Source organism: Aulonocara stuartgranti (genome assembly GCF_965226115.1).
Source record: "Aulonocara stuartgranti genome assembly, chromosome: 3".
NCBI classification, from domain to species: domain Eukaryota; kingdom Metazoa; phylum Chordata; class Actinopteri; order Cichliformes; family Cichlidae; genus Aulonocara; species Aulonocara stuartgranti.
This window is the reverse complement of record NC_138941.1, coordinates 7281757-7300559: the sequence shown is the minus strand read 5'-3', so window position 1 is coordinate 7300559 and position 18803 is coordinate 7281757. Positions and strand designations below refer to the sequence as shown.

General features: G+C 37.6%; 1 protein-coding gene across 2 annotated transcripts in view; it reads right to left on the bottom strand.

Annotated features, from left to right (window-relative positions):
* The window catches only part of LOC309702189 (protein NLRC3-like), a 306079-nt gene that overhangs the window by 61199 nt on the left and 226077 nt on the right, over nt 1-18803 (bottom strand). The window contains exons 2-4 of one of the 2 annotated variants that reach the window (XM_082526685.1): nt 15486-15634; nt 15099-15349; nt 14419-14460 (exon numbers count right to left, since the gene is read on the bottom strand). In XM_082526685.1, the coding sequence (XP_082382811.1) occupies nt 14419-14460; nt 15099-15342 (286 nt within the window). In that variant the 5' untranslated portion in view covers nt 15343-15349; nt 15486-15634. The remainder of the gene's footprint in view (nt 1-14418; nt 14461-15098; nt 15350-15485; nt 15635-18803) is intronic. The other variant, XM_082526684.1, reaches the window with a different exon arrangement.

Here is an 18803-nt window from a genome sequence, read left to right as displayed (position 1 = left end):
GTGCATTTTTCTCACAGCTGTCAATTTCCATTAAATCAGCCTCATCATAATCGTCCTCATTCATGTTTTCATCATCATCATCCTCATCATCTTCATCAGGAAGAGTTGGATCACACAGCTCAGCATCATCTCTGATGCTCACATCCTTATACTGTGGATGAATCTGCTTGAGTTTATGCAGTGCTTGCACAAGTTTAGACCAGCTTACAGTCTGAAACAGCTGATGACCTTTGTAAGACAAGCGTCTCTTCAATTTTACTCTCATGACCTGAGAATTAATTCTCAATCGAGGTAGTGTTTCAACAGTTTCCTGTACCTCTGATGGGACACAGACCACATTTCCTCTAATTGCTCTTTGTCTGCCTTTGGGAAGAGGAATGATCTTGGCAAATGGTATGCACTTGGCTATGAGATGTCTCTCCAGTATGTTGAGATCAGAAAGTTCAGCTGGAATATCAGCAAGATCCAACTTATTGGCAACAGCAAGTGCTGGCATGGATCCATTTTTAAGATGATCGTGGCAGGTGTGACATATCCACTCTCTCTTTCTCTCATCAGGCACTTTGCACTGCTCATTTCTGCAGTTTTCATCACAAACATGAACAAACTTTCCTGTCAAACATGTTGCAACTACATGTGGGTTTTTGACATACTTTGACCTTGTGCAGGGTCGCACTTGGTTTGGAAATGAAGCCTTGAAGCATACAGTACATGGGTATGATGGTCCAGCTTTGATTTGTGATTTGAACACAGATATGGCCTCGTTGATCACACTGTTGTCACTCTCTTGGGTTTGTCTGTTCACCCATCTGTATTTCCTTTTTATTTTCATTGCACATCTCATGTTGTGCATAATCCTGAATGCAAGATTACTTTGATACCTGTCTCGCATTAGTTGTTTCATTAGTTGTCTGTGTCTTACTCTGAATGCATTGTCACGTGCATAACGCTGAGTCACTCGAGATCTCTGTCTCTCTCTGAATTCAGGGTTTTCTTGATACCTTTTAGTTATATAGTTTTTTTGTTTTTGTCTAAATTCAGCATTGTCACAGTAGCGTCTTTTAATATATTGTTGTTGTTTCTTTCTGAATTCATCGTTCTCACAGTAGCGTCTTTTAATATATTGTTGTTGTTTCTTTCTGAATTCATCGTTCTCACAGTAGCGTCTTTTAATATATTGTTGTTGTTTCTTTCTGAATTCATCGTTCTCACAGTAGCGTCTTTTAATATATTGTTGTTGTTTCTTTCTGAATTCATCGTTCTCACAGTAGCGTCTTTTAATATATTGTTGTTGTTTCTTTCTAACTGTAGCATTCTCAGAAAAACGTTTTTTAACATATTGTTTTTGTTTCTTTCTGAATTCATCATTTTCACAGTAACGTCTTCTAATATATCTCTGTTGTTTCTGTCTCAATTCATCATTCTCACAATAACGTCTTTTCATATACTGTTGTTTTTTCTGTCTGACTTCAGGATTGTTTTTATATGCCTCGCTTGTGCAAGACTTTTTCTTTTCTTTGTACTCTTTGTTTGAAGCATACTTTTGTCGTTCTTTCCTTTTTTGGTTTTCTTTTCTCTGATTTCTGGGTTTCTCTGATGCCATTAATCTTCTTTTCATTTTGTGCCTTTGTTGTTTATTAACTTTTTTCAGTTTTTGTAAAACTATATCAGAAAGATCACAGGAAGCAACATTTGTTATTGCAGCATTTGATTGACATAAAAAAGCATCCCTTGATGGAAGGAAACTTAATTCACTGCATAGTTCTTCAGTTGGTATATTAGGAGGTTCATTCTGATCTTCATATGATGTGAACTGAGTCACGTGAACTTCTTTTTGTTTCACCGGTGGCGTACAAATGGACATTTGACAAAAGATGTTCTCAGTCAGATCAGTCGTTGTGTTTCTCCTTGGAGTAGAGGAGTTTGCTTCATCAACAGTTGTATCAGAGTGAGTAGATGCCACAGCAGTGGCAGCTGTTGGTCTGCAGACTGTGTCTGTGATAGTATCACTCAGGTTGACTGTGCTCATACTGTAGAACTGCACAGGCTTCAGTTCATAGTTACAAGAGGGTGATATCTCCATCATTTCATAAGAATCTTGGATCCTCTTAATCATGTCACTGAGGAGTGTGAATTTCAGCATCACTGCTGTACCACGATTACGTGACTGTAGTAATAGAGGAAGACCACTGGGTGTTCTGGAGTGTGGATCAAAGAAACCATATTTGCCTGATGTGGATCTGAACACTGCGATACACAATCCACTCATAATCAATAAGGCATACTGCACATCTGACAACAGGCAGCTCAGTCCTGCTTCTAAGCTGAGAAAGGTATCTACTGCCTCCTCTGGAGGTTCTTCAAATGTCCCATACCGGGAAGGCTGTGTCATGTCGACATCATACATAGACCAGCGAGCATCAACTTTGTCTGGCAGCTCATCGGTTGCCAAATGAATATTTTTAGGAAATCTTTTCTTGGCCTCTTTGTACATCACATCACCTTTATCCAAGACCAGATTAAGGTCAGCTGTAGTCATGTTTTCATTCTCATGAAGGAATGCAAGAAATGTGAGTGAGTTGCATGTGCACTGCTTGTTTCTGGAGTCTCCATATTTAGGATGTGCCTGGCTGTGAGATGCACAGACAAGTGTAATAGAGGGCTGGTTTTCAAGGTTCACTCTTTCTGCATGAGATGGTCCTGCCACATCACTGTGACAGCCTCTTTTCAAAAAGTCAGCATAACCCACCTGTGGGGCACTTGACACCTCATGTTGTTCATTAACTTTATGCTGCAGTCCACTCTTTACAGCATCAGCATAAGATACCTGTTGTACATGTGCAGGAACATGTTGACCTGCCTGTTTGACACTGTCAGAATTGGTCTTTGTAGACACACTGTCTTCTGCAGAGCTCTGAGGAAAATCAAACTCAGCTTGTTCACATGTTGGTACTTTGTGAAACTCATGAAACTTCTTCCAGCGTTGTTTTGCAGCTTGTGACTTTTTCTGCTTCCTTGGCATTTTCACACACCTGCAAGTGTTTCTTAGTCTTTAGAAAATATGTTCACAAGATAAGAGTGGCACACACCAGGAGATGTTGTCTTTGTTTTTATATTTCAGTTTTTATTTGTCTTAAACAGTTGTCTTTCGTTTGACAGTTTGTTCTTCAGTTGAGAGAATATTATGCACTCTCTTTATTGGCTTGGCATTTTTCAGCAGCAAGCCAAGAGTGAAAAACAGGTAGAGAGAAAATTTAGAAGAGAGAACAGGCAGAGCAGGAGAGACACGGCTGGGAAATCACAATCAAACCGTGAATTAGTTTTCTTTGTTTGTTCAGTTTGTTCTCAGGTAGAGGCAATATATGCACTCTTTATTGCTTTAATGGCTTGGCGTTTTTCAGCAGCAAGCCAAGAGTGAAAAACAGGTAGAGAGAAAATTTAGCAGTGAGAACAGACAGAGCAGGAGAGACACGGCTTTAAATCAAACCGCAGATTTTTCTTTGTTTGTTCAGTTTGTTCATAGGTTGAGGCAAAATATGCACTCTTTATTGCTTTGTTGGCTTGGCGTTTTTCAGCAGCAAGCCAAGAGTGAAAAACAGGTAGAGAGAAAATTTAGCAGAGAGAACAGACAGAGCAGGAGAGACACGGCTTTAAATCAAACCGCAAAAGGATTGTTGGTTTGGCAAAATTTCTCACAAACCACAGAGTGAAATACAGATGGAAAGAAGGCAGAGACAATAGGTGGAGCAGGACAGAGGATAGAGGGGTTGGGGGGTTGGGATGTGAGAGAGAAGACTGGAGATCTGGTCCTTGTTCTTCTTCTTCTACACACTCTGAACAAAAAACAAGAAAAAAAAATAATTTTATTAAAATTATATCACATGGTAATTGTATGAACTAAATGTGACTACTGCAAAAGGACAAAACAAATATTCAAGCTAAACTGTTGTCGGCTGCCATGTGCAAAAAGTTGCATAATTGGGCACTTTTTAAAAGAATAAATATTTAATTAAATTCAGCAATAATATTTTTAAATACAAATATGATTGAGTGAATCATTAATTAATCACATGTAGTGTGACTACAAAAATGTACGAAAAAAATATTTTAGCCCAATTGTTAAGCTGCACTTATGTGTATTTATTATAAAATTGTGTTTAAAAGGTCTAGCACAAAGTTTGAACCCATCACTTTACAGCTTATATTAGTCATATTATTTTTTTATTTTGGTCTACTTCTCTTACAGTATGTGCACACCTACCAGGCAAAGCACAGTGTCAGTCAGGTTCCTGAAAGAAACGAGAAATAATACGTTAGTTGTCTGTACAGTGTTATCAGACTAACAGAAATACAAAGCCCACACGACATGATACACTGAACTTCTAGTCAGCAGGGTAATTATAGAGTAATATAGCACACCAACTGATACAGCAGTGATTTTACAATTCAAACTAGTTAACTGAAGTATTGCCACTTATGTAAGGCTACTGTTAGACTGTTACTAGCCTTAGCATTGCTGCTAGCGCTAGCATTCCGGCTAGCATTAGCACTTCAGTTAGTGTTAGCATTGCAGCTAGCGTTAGCATTGCAGCTAGCGTTAGCATTGCAGCTAGCGTTAGCAATGCTGCTAGCGCTAGCAATGCTGCTAGCGCTAGCACTCTTACTGTTAAAACTGAGCCACAATGGCAATAATAAAGCTAATTTCTTACTTTTGTCTCACTGAGCAGCAAGAAATATCACAGGAATATTATTTTTGTCAGTTAACAAGTGCTAAGGCTAGTGTTAGCACTATAGCTAGCGTTAGCATTGTTGCTAGCATTAGCATTGAAGCTAGCGTTAGCACTGCTGCTAACAGCAAAACGTAATAAACGTATATAAATGATAGCGAAGGTTATTCTTTTTTCTTTCTTTCTTCTTTGAATTGTTTTTAACTCTGTTGGACTTGATATGTGAGTTTAAATGTCAAACATGTATTTTTTCCATCATAAAAATAAAACACTGCAGTACTGAGTGTACTGTACTTACCACAGCAGAGAGCAAAGCGGAATGACGACAGTTGGTCCAGTGATAGGTTAAAAACAGATGAGGCGTTCAGGTGGTGCTTGGAAATTTGACCATCAGTTTGAACAGCAATAATGAGCATATACATGTCTGTGTGTTGGTCTCTGTGTGTGACAGACATAGAGAGATAGAGGGAAAAAATACACTATACTAGTGTACAAATTGGTCCTTTTTGCCCAAGTATAAGCGAATGAGTGACATATAGAAAAACAGGGCAACTGGCATTAAATGAGCAAATAAAAAGTATTAAATCTTGAACTGTTTTGTGGGTTTTATTTTAAGACTACTTTGAGTGTATTCGTGGGGAGATAAACTATACAGACTATAAACAGAGACATTAAATGAGATTAGGTTAGTTAAACGTTAGTTAAAAGGTGGGGAAATTAACTACAGACCGATAGATGCTGAGAGCTTTAATTATCCAGTCAGAAAGGATGATTTTGAAGTCATCAACTGACTCCAACTGCCCAGATCTGAAAAACCTTTGTGCCAATCACAATGCTCTACTTAGTTGGCATATACTAATTAATCTGTGGCAAAACCCTGTCAAATCTGTCTTATTGTACTTTTGAAAAAGTTAATCTTACTACAATCTAACATTTTTAGGTTTAACCTTGGCAGAGTGAGAGAGAGCTCGTTAAGCAGGCAGGTGTGAGCCTGCACAGACATGCACCTCACTTTTGCTGCTTAAAATGAACAGAAAAGTCAGGCCGAAACAAATCGTTCCCATATGAAAAGTACAAGTCGTATTGACGAAATTCTTTCACCGTGAGCGACAGCAGCTTCTAGTCTACTGAATTCTCAGTTTTCATGCCTGTGGAGTTTATTATATGGACGTGGTGACAGTGTAAAGACACCATGCGCTTCTGATTTTCAAACGAACCTTCTGAGCCATTTTAACATTAGAGTCTATGGAAGAGTTGGAGGGAGGAGGCTGTGCATTGGTGACATTTATGAAAGAACCATAACACCTAGGACAATAGTAAACACATTGGATGAAAGAGGACAGCGATGGCTACGTTTTGAGGGTAAAATCATACCTGTAGAGCAAACGCTGCGGACACAGCAGCAGTTTTAAAAAAGATTTTAAGATAAATTTTTTTGCTCCTCTCACTCTAGCAGTTGAGCTCTCTCACTCTAGCCCCAACATTCCGTCCCATACACACCCATTATAAACTCTGAAACGGGTGAAAAAACATCATGAAACTTAAACTGGAACTGAAGAAAAAGTATAATAGATATTGAAAAGATAAATACAAGTTGAATAGTTGAATGTCTTGTCTTCGTTTTAAAGTTTGAATGGTGGCTCTATGTGAACGTATGTTGAAGTAGTAAGAGTTTAAAAATGAGTAAGTTGAATGAGGATTTGAAGGGTCTCCCCATTGAAATACATGGGAAATTTTTGTTGAATAAAGTTGAATAAAATTAAAAATATAAATGTTAAAAATATGAAAAATAGAAGCAGTGTTGTCCAAAAGAATAGGAATCTAACGGTGTTTGAATGGTTTTTCTAAGTTGAACGGTTTTGAAGATGTAGGATTACAAAAAACGTACGGAATACAGAATAAAATATAATAATAATAACTAGAAGGTGCATTTTCTGAAGAAACTGCAGTGTGAATGCTTGAATCTGAATGTATGCACTGAAATGAATTAATTGCTGAATTTTGAGTTAAAAATATTGAATGAGATTAAAAAAAAACAACAAAAAAAAAGAATTTAACCTGAAAACAAAGGTGCTGAACTGCTAAAAGCTGAAGGTTACACAGAAGAAGGAGTTGGAAAAAAACTGAAAATGTTTTAAATGTAAATTAGAAAACCCTAAGAAATGAGAAAAGAACATTTAGAGTCAGAAAACATCTGAATGAATATTAAAAGGTCATATTCTTTGAATCACTGAATGACTCAAATGTGATCCCTCCACTTTGATCCACACAGTTTAAAAAGTTTAAATGCCTGAGCTTTGAAAGATACGGTGTTGGAAAGAGAACAATAATGGCGACAATTTGAGGGTAAAATGATGGCTGTAACACTGTGGACACAGCAGCAGTTGAAAGAGAAGTGTTTAAGATGAATCTTGGTACAGTGGCAGGCAGAGGTCGTTAAGCAGGCAGGTGTGAGCCTGGTTGCTATAGTGACTGCACCCAATGGCTCCATACACACGCACACAGACATGCACCTCACTTTTGCTGCTTAAAATGAACAGAAAAGTCAGGCCGAAACAAATCGTTCCCATATGAAAAGTACAAGTCGTATTGACGAAATTCTTTCACCGTGAGCGACAGCAGCTTCTAGTCTACTGAATTCTCAGTTTTCATGCCTGTGGAGTTTATTATATGGACGTGGTGACAGTGTAAAGACACCATGCTCTTCTGATTTTCAAACGAACCTTCTGAGCCATTTTAACATTAGAGTCTATGGAAGAGTTGGAGGGAGGAGGCTGTGCATTGGTGACATTTATGAAAGAACCATAACACCTAGTACAATAGTAAACACATTGGATGAAAGAGGACAGCGATGGCTACGTTTTGAGGGTAAAATCATACCTGTAGAGCAAACGCTGTGGACACAGCAGCAGTTTTAAAAAAGATTTTAAGATTAATTTTTTTGCTCCTCTCACTCTAGCAGTTGAGCTGCCTCACTCTAGCCCCAACATTCCGTCCCATACACACCCATTATAAACTCTGAAATGGGTGAAAAAACATCATGAAACTTAAACTGGAACTGAAGAAAAAGTATAATAGATATTGAAAAGATAAATACAAGTTGAATAGTTGAATGTCTTGTCTTCGTTTTAAAGTTTGAATGGTGGCTCTATGTCAATGTATGTGGAAGTAGATACAGTTTAAAGAGGATGAAGTTGAATGAGAATTTGAAGGGTCTCCCCATTGAAATACATTATAAATTTTTGTTGAAAAAAGTTGAATAAAATTAAAAATATAAATGTTAAAAATGAGAAAAATAGAAGCAATGTTGTCCAAAAGAATAGGAATCTAACGGTGTTTGAATGGTTTTTCTAAGTTGAACGGTTTTGAAGGAGTTGGCTTTCAAAAAACGTACGGAATAGATAATAATAATAAAATACTAGAAAGTGCATTTTCTGAAGAAACTGCAGTGTGAATGCTTGAATCTGAATGTATGCACTGAAATGAATTAATTGCTGAATTTTGAGTTAAAAATATTGAATGAGATTTAAAAAAAACAACAAAAAAAAAAAACGAATTTAACCTGAAAACAAAGGTGCTGAACTGCTAAAAGCTGAAGGTTACACAGAAGAAGAAGTTGGAAAAAAGCTGAAAATGTTTTAATTGTAAATTAGAAAAACCTAAGAAATGAGAAAAGAACATTTAGAGTCAGAAAACATCTGAATGAATATTAAAAGGTCATATTCTTTGAATCACTGAATGACTAAAATGTGATCCCTCCACTTGGACCCACACAGTTTAAAAAGTTTACATCTCTGAGCTTTGAAAGACAAGATGTTGGAAAAAGAACAACGATGGCGACGTTTTGAGGGTAAAATGATGGCTTTAACACTGTGGACACAGCAGCAGTTGAAAGAGAAGTGTTTAAGATGAATCTTGGCAGAGAGAGAGAGAGAGCTCGTTAAGCAGGCAGGTGTGAGCCTGGTTGCTATAGTGACCGCACCCAATGGCTCCATACACACGTACACAGACATGCGCCTCACTTTTGCTGCTTAAAATGAACAGAAAAGTCAGGCCGAAACAAATCGTTCCCAAATGAAAAGTAAAAGTCGTATTGACAAAATTCTTTCACTGTGAGCGACAGCAATGTCTAGTCTACCAAATTCTCAGTTTTCATGTCTGTGGAGTTTATTATATGGACGTGGTGACAGTGGAAAGACACCATGCTCTTCTGATTTTCAAACGAACCTTCTGAGCCATTTTAACATTAGAGTCTATGGAAGAGTTGGAGGGAGGAGGCTGTGCATTGGTGACATTTATGAAAGAACCATAACACCTAGTACAATAGTAAACACATTGGATGAAAGAGGACAGCCATGGCTACGTTTTGAGGGTAAAATCATACCTGTAGAGCAAACGCTGCGGACACAGCAGCAGTTTTAAAAAAGATTTTAAGATTATTTTTTTTGCTCCTCTCACTCTAGCAGTTGAGCTGCCTCACTCTAGCCCCAACATTCCGTCCCATACACACCCATTATAAACTCTGAAACGGGTGAAAAAACATCATGAAACTTAAACTGGAACTGAAGAAAAAGTATAATAGATATTGAAAAGATAAATACAAGTTGAATAGTTGAATGTCTTGTCTTCGTTTTAAAGTTTGAATGGTGGCTCTATGTGAACGTATGTTGAAGTAGTAAGAGTTTAAAAATGAGTAAGTTGAATGAGAATTTGAAGGGTCTCCCCATTGAAATACATGGGAAATTTTTGTTGAATAAAGTTGAATAAAATTAAAAATATAAATGTTAAAAATGAGAAAAATACAAGCAATCATGTCCAAAAGAATAGGAATCTAACGATGTTTGAATGGTTTTTCTAAGTTGAACGGTTTTGAAGGAGTAGGCTTTCAAAAAACGTACGGAATAGATAAAATATAATAATAAAGATTAGAAGAACAATACTGTGAATGCTTTTCAAGCATTCACACTAATAACTAGAAAGTGCATTTTCTGAAGAAACTGCAGTGTGAATGCTTGAATCTGAATGTATGCACTGAAATGAATTAATTGCTGAATTTTGAGTTAAAAATATTGAATGAGATTAAAAAAAAACAAAAAAAAAACGAATTTAACGTGAAAACAAAGGTGCTGAACTGCTAAAAGCTGAAGGTTACACAGAAGAAGGAGTTGGAAAAAAACTGAAAATGTTTTAAATGTAAATTAGAAAACCCTAAGAAATGAGAAAAGAACATTTAGAGTCAGAAAACATCTGAATGAATATTAAAAGGTCATATTCTTTGAATCACTGAATGACTCAAATGTGATCCCTCCACTTTGATCCACACAGTTTAAAAAGTTTAAATGCCTGAGCTTTGAAAGACACGGTGTTGGAAAGAGAACAATAATGGCGACAATTTGAGGGTAAAATGATGGCTGTAACACTGTGGACACAGCAGCAGTTGAAAGAGAAGTGCTTAAGATGAATCTTGGTACAGTGGCAGGCAGAGCTCGTTAAGCAGGCAGGTGTGAGCCTGGTTGCTATAGTGACTGCACCCAATGGCTCCATACACACGTACACAGACATGCACCTCACTTTTGCTGCTTAAAATGAACAGAAAAGTCAGGCCGAAACAAATCGCTCCCAAATGAAAGGTATAGGTCGTATTGACGAAATTCTTTCACCGTGAGCGGCAGCAATGTCCACTCTACCTAATTCTCAGTTTTCATGCCTGTGGAGTTTATTATATGGACGTGGTGACAGTGTAAAAACACCATGCTCTTCTGATTTTCAAACCAACCTTCTGAGCCGTTTTAACATTAGAGTCTATGGAAGAGTTGGAGGGAGGAGGCTGTGCATTGGTGACATTTACGAAAGAACCATAACACCTAGGACAATAGTAAACACATTGGATGAAAGAGGACAGCGATGGCTACGTTTTGAGGGTAAAATCATACCTGTAGAGCAAACGCTGCGGACACAGCAGCAGTTTTAAAAAAGATTTTAAGATTATTTTTTTTGCTCCTCTCACTCTAGCAGTTGAGCTGCCTCACTCTAGCCCCAACATTCCGTCCCATACACACCCATTATGAACTCTGAAACGGGTGAAAAAACATCATGAAACTTAAACTGGAACTGAAGAAAAAGTATAATAGATATTGAAAAGATAAATACAAGTTGAATAGTTGAATGTCTTGTCTTCGTTTTAAAGTTTGAATGGTGGCTCTATGTGAACGTATGTTGAAGTAGTAAGAGTTTAAAAATGAGTAAGTTGAATGAGAATTTGAAGGGTCTCCCCATTGAAATACATGGGAAATTTTTGTTGAATAAAGTTGAATAAAATTAAAAATATAAATGTTAAAAATGAGAAAAATACAAGCAATCATGTCCAAAAGAATAGGAATCTAATGGTGTTTGAATGGTTTTTCTAAGTTGAATGGTTTTGAAGGAGTAGGCTTTCAAAAAACGTACGGAATAGATAATAAAATATAAGAATAAAGATTAGAAGAACAATACTGTGAATGCTTTTCAAGCATTCACACTAATAATAATAAAGATTAGAAGAACAATACTGTGAATGCTTTTCAAGCATTCACACTAATAATAAAGATTAGAAGAACAATACTGTGAATGCTTTTCAAGCATTCACACTAATAATAAAGATTAGAAAAACAATACTGTGAATGCTTTTCAAGCATTCACACTAATAATAAAGATTAGAAGAACAATACTGTGAATGCTTTTCAAGCATTCACACTAATAAAGATTAGAAGAACAATACTGTGAATGCTTTTCAAGCATTCACACTAATAATAAAGATTAGAAGAACAATACTGTGAATGCTTTTCAAGCATTCACACTAAATATAATAATAATAATAATAATAATAAAGATTACAACAACAATACTGTGAATGCTTTTCAAGCATTCACACTAATTAATTAATATAGGAAGTATGAGACAGGGGGACCGCCTAAAGCTTAATGAAGATTACATTTAATTTAAAACTCAAAACTGAAACTAAAACAATAAACCATCAAAACAAGTACCTAGAAGTGCAAAACCAGAACCACATTGTTTTGGTTTTGATTGAATTGGCCGCTGCCTTTGAAACAGTAGCCCACAATATTCTAATATCTTGATTAAATGTCCTAGTGGGCATTAGTGGCACTGAACTTAAATGCTTTAGGTATTATCTGGCAGAGAGAGCTTTCTCTTTGAACCTTCTTAGTTCTGATTTTTCTGCTGCTTGTTGGACATGTGGCCTACCAGGGGATTAATTTTAGGACCATCGCTATTTCCCCCCCCCCCCCCCCCCCCCCTTTCTTTACATTTTAAATGGACTGATTGATATATACTGCTTTTCTACTCTCCCAGAACACTCACAGCAACAAAACAGAGGTGATAATGTTTGGGCCTAGTGGCCCATATGAGTCCTTTTTTGTTGCTTTGGGAAGATACCGATTCACAAGGTCCCGAATTGATTCGATCCACGACTCGATTTAATTCGATTCACTTCAATTCAATTCGAATTGAATCTGGGAAATTTTGACAGTCAGAAATCCGTACATTTACATATTTTTGTATCTATAAAAAGGAAGCTGACACACGCAAGACTTTATCAAAGGTGTGAGCATCACAACAGATGCCTTTGTGTCAAAGTAGCTGAAGATAAAACACAGAAAAACATGAAGGTGATTTTCCAGGCCTGGGATTTTATAAAGATATTCTGCAGTACATCAAAAACAAAAGAAAACCATTAATCAACATATGAACGTTACCTCTGATGTTACAGCGGCTTTATTAGAGACACGGCTGAGCGTTTTGCATAATTTTAAAAAGTTTAAATTTGTTCAGTATTGAACGGCAGAAATTAGGTTTTCTTTTCGGAAGAATGTAGAAGGAAAAAAAAACAGCAGCAGACAGGCTGTAAACAACGGTAGACTTGTGCGTAACAAGCAAGCGAATAATGCAGAAAACAGATTTTTAGATGGGAAACTGTTCTTGAAGTACAGAGAGAGAGAGAGCTGTGCATGAAGTGTGATTTTATTGTGGTGGAAGCAAAACAGTAAAAGTCAGAGGGAATTCATGATGATTGATTGATTGATTGATTGATTGATTGATTGATTGATTGATTGATTGATTGATTGATTGATTGGTAATTTATTGCAACATGTGAACAATATACAGGTACATTTAGAAATGAAAATAAGAGAGAAAAAAATACTATACAAAATACATACAAAAAAACGTTCTGATTAATTTATATGTTGAAAGGGAGTGGGAAGAAGTAAACACTTATTTAATCCCACCCCTTTGCCATAAATTATCAGTTAATATGTAGTCAGCTTCCTTACTGATATAATGATGTTTATGTTGCTGCTGGTTCGGTCAGTATTGTTTGGAGAGAGATCAAACTAACAGCTTTAGAATCAGCACAAAAAGGGCGTGAACACAAAGCGCGGACCTGCCGACACCTCAGAATCAGCGAGCTGTCGGCTTTCAGCCCCGACCGTGTCCGTGCCGTCAGGTGAGAAAGGCGACATCTCACTGATTCTGGTCCGCGCTGTGTGTTTACGTCTTTGTGCAGAATCCGTGTTCCTGCTCTCATTTACTGTCTTAGCTGTTTGGTGGTTGTTGAAATTTTGTGAGGTTTAACCTGAGATTCTGGCGTTTCGGGCAAAATAAATTTATATTAAAAAATCGATTCAGGATTTTAATGAATCGATTTCACGTTATCCAAGCCAGAATCGATTTTAATCGATAAATCGATTATAAAAACCCACCCCTAATTATTACCGACCTTGGGTTTAATTTGGACAGTGATTTTAAACTGGAAAGTAAATTATAATTGTTGTCTAGTTTTTCAAAGTATAGCGTTTTTTATTTTAGGCAACTGACAGCAGTGAAATGTTTTCTTTCAAATTCAACAATTTTATTTGTCACACACACAATACAACATGTGGTTTCTAGGCAGCACTTTGAAACAGTGATCCATACTTTTATTTCATCCCATCTGGACTACTGTGATTGACTTTATGTGGGAGTCAGTCATTACTCTCGCATGCTCAGCTGGTTCAAAACACTGCTGCATGAAGAACCTATAAAAGAGAGCATGTTACCCCTGTCTTAGCCTCGCTCCACTGGCAGCCTGTATATTTTAGAGTTCATTTTAAAATTGTTGTGTTTAGTTTTACATTTTTCACAGTCTTGCCCTGCCTTACCTTCTTCACGCCTACACACCTCATCAGTCAGCTGACCAGCTCACTCAGATAGCCTTCTCTATCATTGTTCATAAGTTATGGACTAACTTGCCGTTACATGTTAGAGAGCCCCCTTCACTGTCCACTTCAAAAACACATCTTAAAACCCATTTTATTCTTTCTGACCCACTGAGACTCGGTCTGTTTTAGTTATTTGACCTTTTTTATTGTTTTTTATATCACATGTATTGTTATTATTTAGTATCAATGTACAGCACTTTGTGTCACCTATGGCTGTTTTGAAGTGTATTATAAATAAAGATAGTAGGTAGGTAACTGCGGTTATACTTATGGGCAACTGTTCATTAACTGGGGCTCAGAGCTTAGTTACACTGCAGAGCTGAGGATACAGAGATACCACATGGAAACAACCTGAGTTCCTATTGGTCAGTGCAGGCTTCATGTGTTTCTACCTTACCAATGGCTCCTGAGACAAACTAAGGAATTATTACCTTGTGATAAACAGGATGAAGATGCCTGGGCTGAGGGTTTCCCTGTTGGAGTAAAGTGCACCATGAATAAGGAACTGTTTGTTTAACAATGAAGACCTGCATGGCTTCAAAATACTCTAAATATAATCTCCAAAAGTTGATTCTGTTCATCTGGACGTAGTGTTTTCTGGGAGAAACGTGTCGTCACTCACCCAAGTGACTTCTTCAGTCTCAGCTGACTGCAGGTTTCAATCTTATAAACTGTACATTTGGATATTGACTGAAACCAGCCCACTGAAGGAACAATGGGCTGGGAGGGCAGTGTCTTCATCGTAATTAAGCAAATTCTCATGACCACTGATCAACAACCACTGATCAATAACCATGAGTCCCATTCACAGAGAGTTGGGGAATGGCTGCAATCACAGCATGTAAGATGGTGACAGATGTACGAAACGTTTCTCCCACTGAAAACGCTACATTCAGATGAAAAAACAAAAACAACTTTTGGAGATTTACTTACCTGCATGATTGAGCATGCATCAAGATGTCTAAATATAATATTTGTACTCAAACAAATTTAGAAGAGAAAAGACACACAATTGAAAGTTCAGACTAAAACAGCCTCAGTTTTCCATCCATAAACTGTGACAGTGTTGTCCTGATACTGCACTGAGTCATGTCTTTTTTCTCTGACTGACCTTCATTCATCTTCTTTAAAATCAACTCTGCCACCTCCATTACATGGCGAGTAGTGTATGTCTCCACCATAAGATCCACTGTTCCATGACGTCCATCCTTCCTTGCGTTCTCCAGTCGGCTCTTTTTGATGGTTGTGAAATCACCTCCGGGTCCTTTTTCCAGGTACCAGTGGAAAAGTTTCAGCTCCTCTTCTCCCAAATCTTCCAGCCTGTTCAGCAACTGCTCCTCAACAGATTTTTCCATCTTTCAACTGTAAAACATGAGAGAGAACATGAATCTCATCACATGTCCAATGTATTTACTTATTTAGAATATTTAGAGTTTGAGCAGTTTGAGTTCAGGTTTTGTTCTCAGAGCTTTTATTGAGCCCTAATGTCTCCTTTTACCTCTTGAGCTCCAGCGCCCCCAGTACAAAGGGGGTGAACTGCCGTTTAACCCTCCAGCTCTCAGGTCTTTAATGCAAATATGGACACGTATCCACAAAAAGCTCAGAATTCACCCAAAGAATTCACATCAGCTCACACACACTTTCTACCTGCAGAGGAAACAAATCATTCATGTGCACATCAGCTGAAATCCTCCTTTCATCATGTGTGCTGTCCAAATATCAGCTGCTTCTTTCCTGCTTCATCTCAGTGTCAGCTGAATGCAGTCAGACAGCAGTGTGAGGCAGAGGAAGCTGCCATCAGCTGCTCTGCTATCAGTCCACTAGATGGAGCCTGAAGCACACACGATGCATTCACTGACACACACTGATTCACTGTGACTGGAAGCTTCAGTCAGTCCAACACGTGTGAACAACATTTTAAACCTTTCAGCTGATCCAGGATTCAAAGAGGATCAGCAGAGTTAAAGCTTCACACTAATTCTTCCTGCTGTTTGCAGAGAACTGCACACACACTGATTCACTGCTAATGAGAACCTTCTTCTATGGGCTCAAAATGTGGTCATAAATATTTTGTACTTGTAAAAAAGATTTGTGTGCGTAAAAAAGATTTGTGTGTGGACTTAGAAAAAAACCCCTGCAAGTTACAAGTACGGATTTTGACCCTATTTTTCTTCCTTTCATCTGATTGGTCAATGTCATGTCAATCACAAATGTAACAATCCAATCAGAGAACAGATGGGTTTGGCTGTCGAGGGGCGCTTTTTTTGACGTGTGGAGACATGAAACCCGAATATAACGGCGAATCATCTTCAAGCAACTTATAGAAGTCCAGATGCTTTTCTTTCCAAGCTCCTTCAACTATGATGACCTGGATGACTGAGAACCTTCACAGGAAAAATGAAACACACTGAACAAAGAATGCAAGACTTTCACAATAAAACAGCAAACAAAGGAACGCAACACTGACACGTGAGCTTGACAGAGGAGTGGAGGAAAGGCAGACGAGAGCGAGTGAGGGAAAGAGGAGACAAGAGAGACATGACAGGCTGAGGAAATATAGAAAGGAGCATCAGGCCTCACACAAACACACACAAACACAGACACACACAGAGACACAGAGGAAATCTAATGATCAAGGAACTAAACAGGAAGTATAAGAAACTCAAAGCAGCATAAAGAAGACTGTAAATGAACCAGAACATAAACCATAATACAAAACATCACCAAAACACAAGAAACGCAAAGTGGTCAAAAGGACCCAGAACCATTAAAGTTCTTTTCTCCGCTCTTCACTGTTTGAGTGCAAACAGACTCCACGTTAAACTATGACAGCACCGTCCCTGCTGCTGCTGTCAAACCTGTTATTCACTTACTGCTCGCCAGTGTTTCTAATGAGTTTTACTCATCCATGAGAGTTTAAAGCTTGCACTTACAAGGTGACTACCAATAAAAATGAGTGTGCTTCACTGTCAGAGCTACGGTGATTCATCCAGTAGGACTTGATAATAAAAATATTTGTTTGATGTTTTGCATTGAGGCGCATTGTTGAATTTGCAGGGACACAATAACCACAAATCAATTGTTCAAACCACTACAGTAAGGAGCCATGTTATGAATAATAAACCAATAATAATACTAATAATACTAATACTACTACTACTACTACTACTACTAATAATAATAATAATAATAATAATAATAATAATAATGTTAATTTAAGTAATTGTTTTCGACTGAACATCACATATAATGTAACAAGCAGTAAATTCAGGTTAACTGCATTATTAGCATTTGGAGGAGCTCTTTATCCTTCTTTTTACTGCTCACCTCTTACAAAGTGTTCACACAGTTTGCTAGCCTCTTTTAGCCTGCTAGCTACTGTAGGATTAAAGAAATTATTTTGCTGCTACTGTTCATAACCATCATCTTTATCATTCCATTAATCATCATTTCATTAAAGCATTTATTGAAGCTGTTGACATTACATTAAAGTCTGTATTACAGGTGTTATCATAATCATATAATAATCTTTCATTGCAGGAGCAACTGTAATCATTTTATATGCACCTTGCATTTTGTGCTTATTAAAGAGTTGAGCTCAGTCAATTAATTGGAGGTTTCAAGCCTCGGTCGGCGCGATGTCTGGCCGATCTATTGAGTAAAGTGACTTGGAGCTATGGAGGATTGCATACACGCTTATAATCTAGAAACAGGCCTGACTGTATTCAGCAACCTTCTGCGTTTGAGTTTGCTTGGTAACAGATGACTCAGAATAAGTCAGGAAGTATACTTCTAAAATGTCTTTGTTTCCTCTGTAAAGTGTGCATTTTTTGGTTGTTATTTTGAGGAGCTGTCTGGATGAGGCTATTTGAATAACCAGGTTATTCATTATTATCTTTTATTAGTTTATATCCTTTTTTATTAAGCTTGTAGTAGTGGTTCTTGATTAAAACATTTATTCAATATATTACATGTATACTTTCAGTTAGGTTATTACACACATGAGAGCTGGTGAGGTGAGAGGTGAGATAGAGTGCAGTTGAGGTCATGACACACACACACGCACACATACAGAGTAGGTGAACTTAGGTCTAGGTAAGAGTTCAGACATATTTTGCTTGTAACTGCATTTTTGTGCCTGCATAAGTGATAGTTTGTTGTAGGACGTGCGTCTGATGTTCCAGAGATAAGCGAAGAAGATGAACAGGAAGCACCTGCCGTGGAGACGGAGAGAGTGTGCTTTTCTGAATATCTCAAAAGTCGTTGAACAGAACATTTGTGATGTAGAGGTGATGTATCTGCTTTGACGCATGAGGGGGCGTCATAAATAATAAACTAATAAAATAATAAACCCTGATGCTATAAAAAACAACTGCTGGTGTATTTTTGGGCTGATGTTTTGCAGTGTACATCTCCCCACGCGTGTGTTCATTAAAATCATTGTTTGACCCAAACTCTTCTGGACCAGTGTTGTTTTGTAACTCATCCTCAATATCTGAAACCCTTATCATTACGCTAACAAGTCTACTACACACACTTGACTCGGTCACATGACAGACAGCAGAGATAGCTGCTCTGCTAGCTAAATCAAAGAAATGAGGTGATGCTGCTGGGAGTTACGTCACAGACTAGCAGAATTTAGTTATTCAGCATAATATTTAATCCTTATTATCTGCTCCTCTCACCTCTGTTTACATCTGAAAACAAGAAAATTTAGCCAACAGTTTATTAGCTTCGGTGAAATTATAAACAGGCATCAGCGCAGTCACCTATACTGTGCTTTAATGCTGGAGCAGCAGGAACACCAGTTCATCTA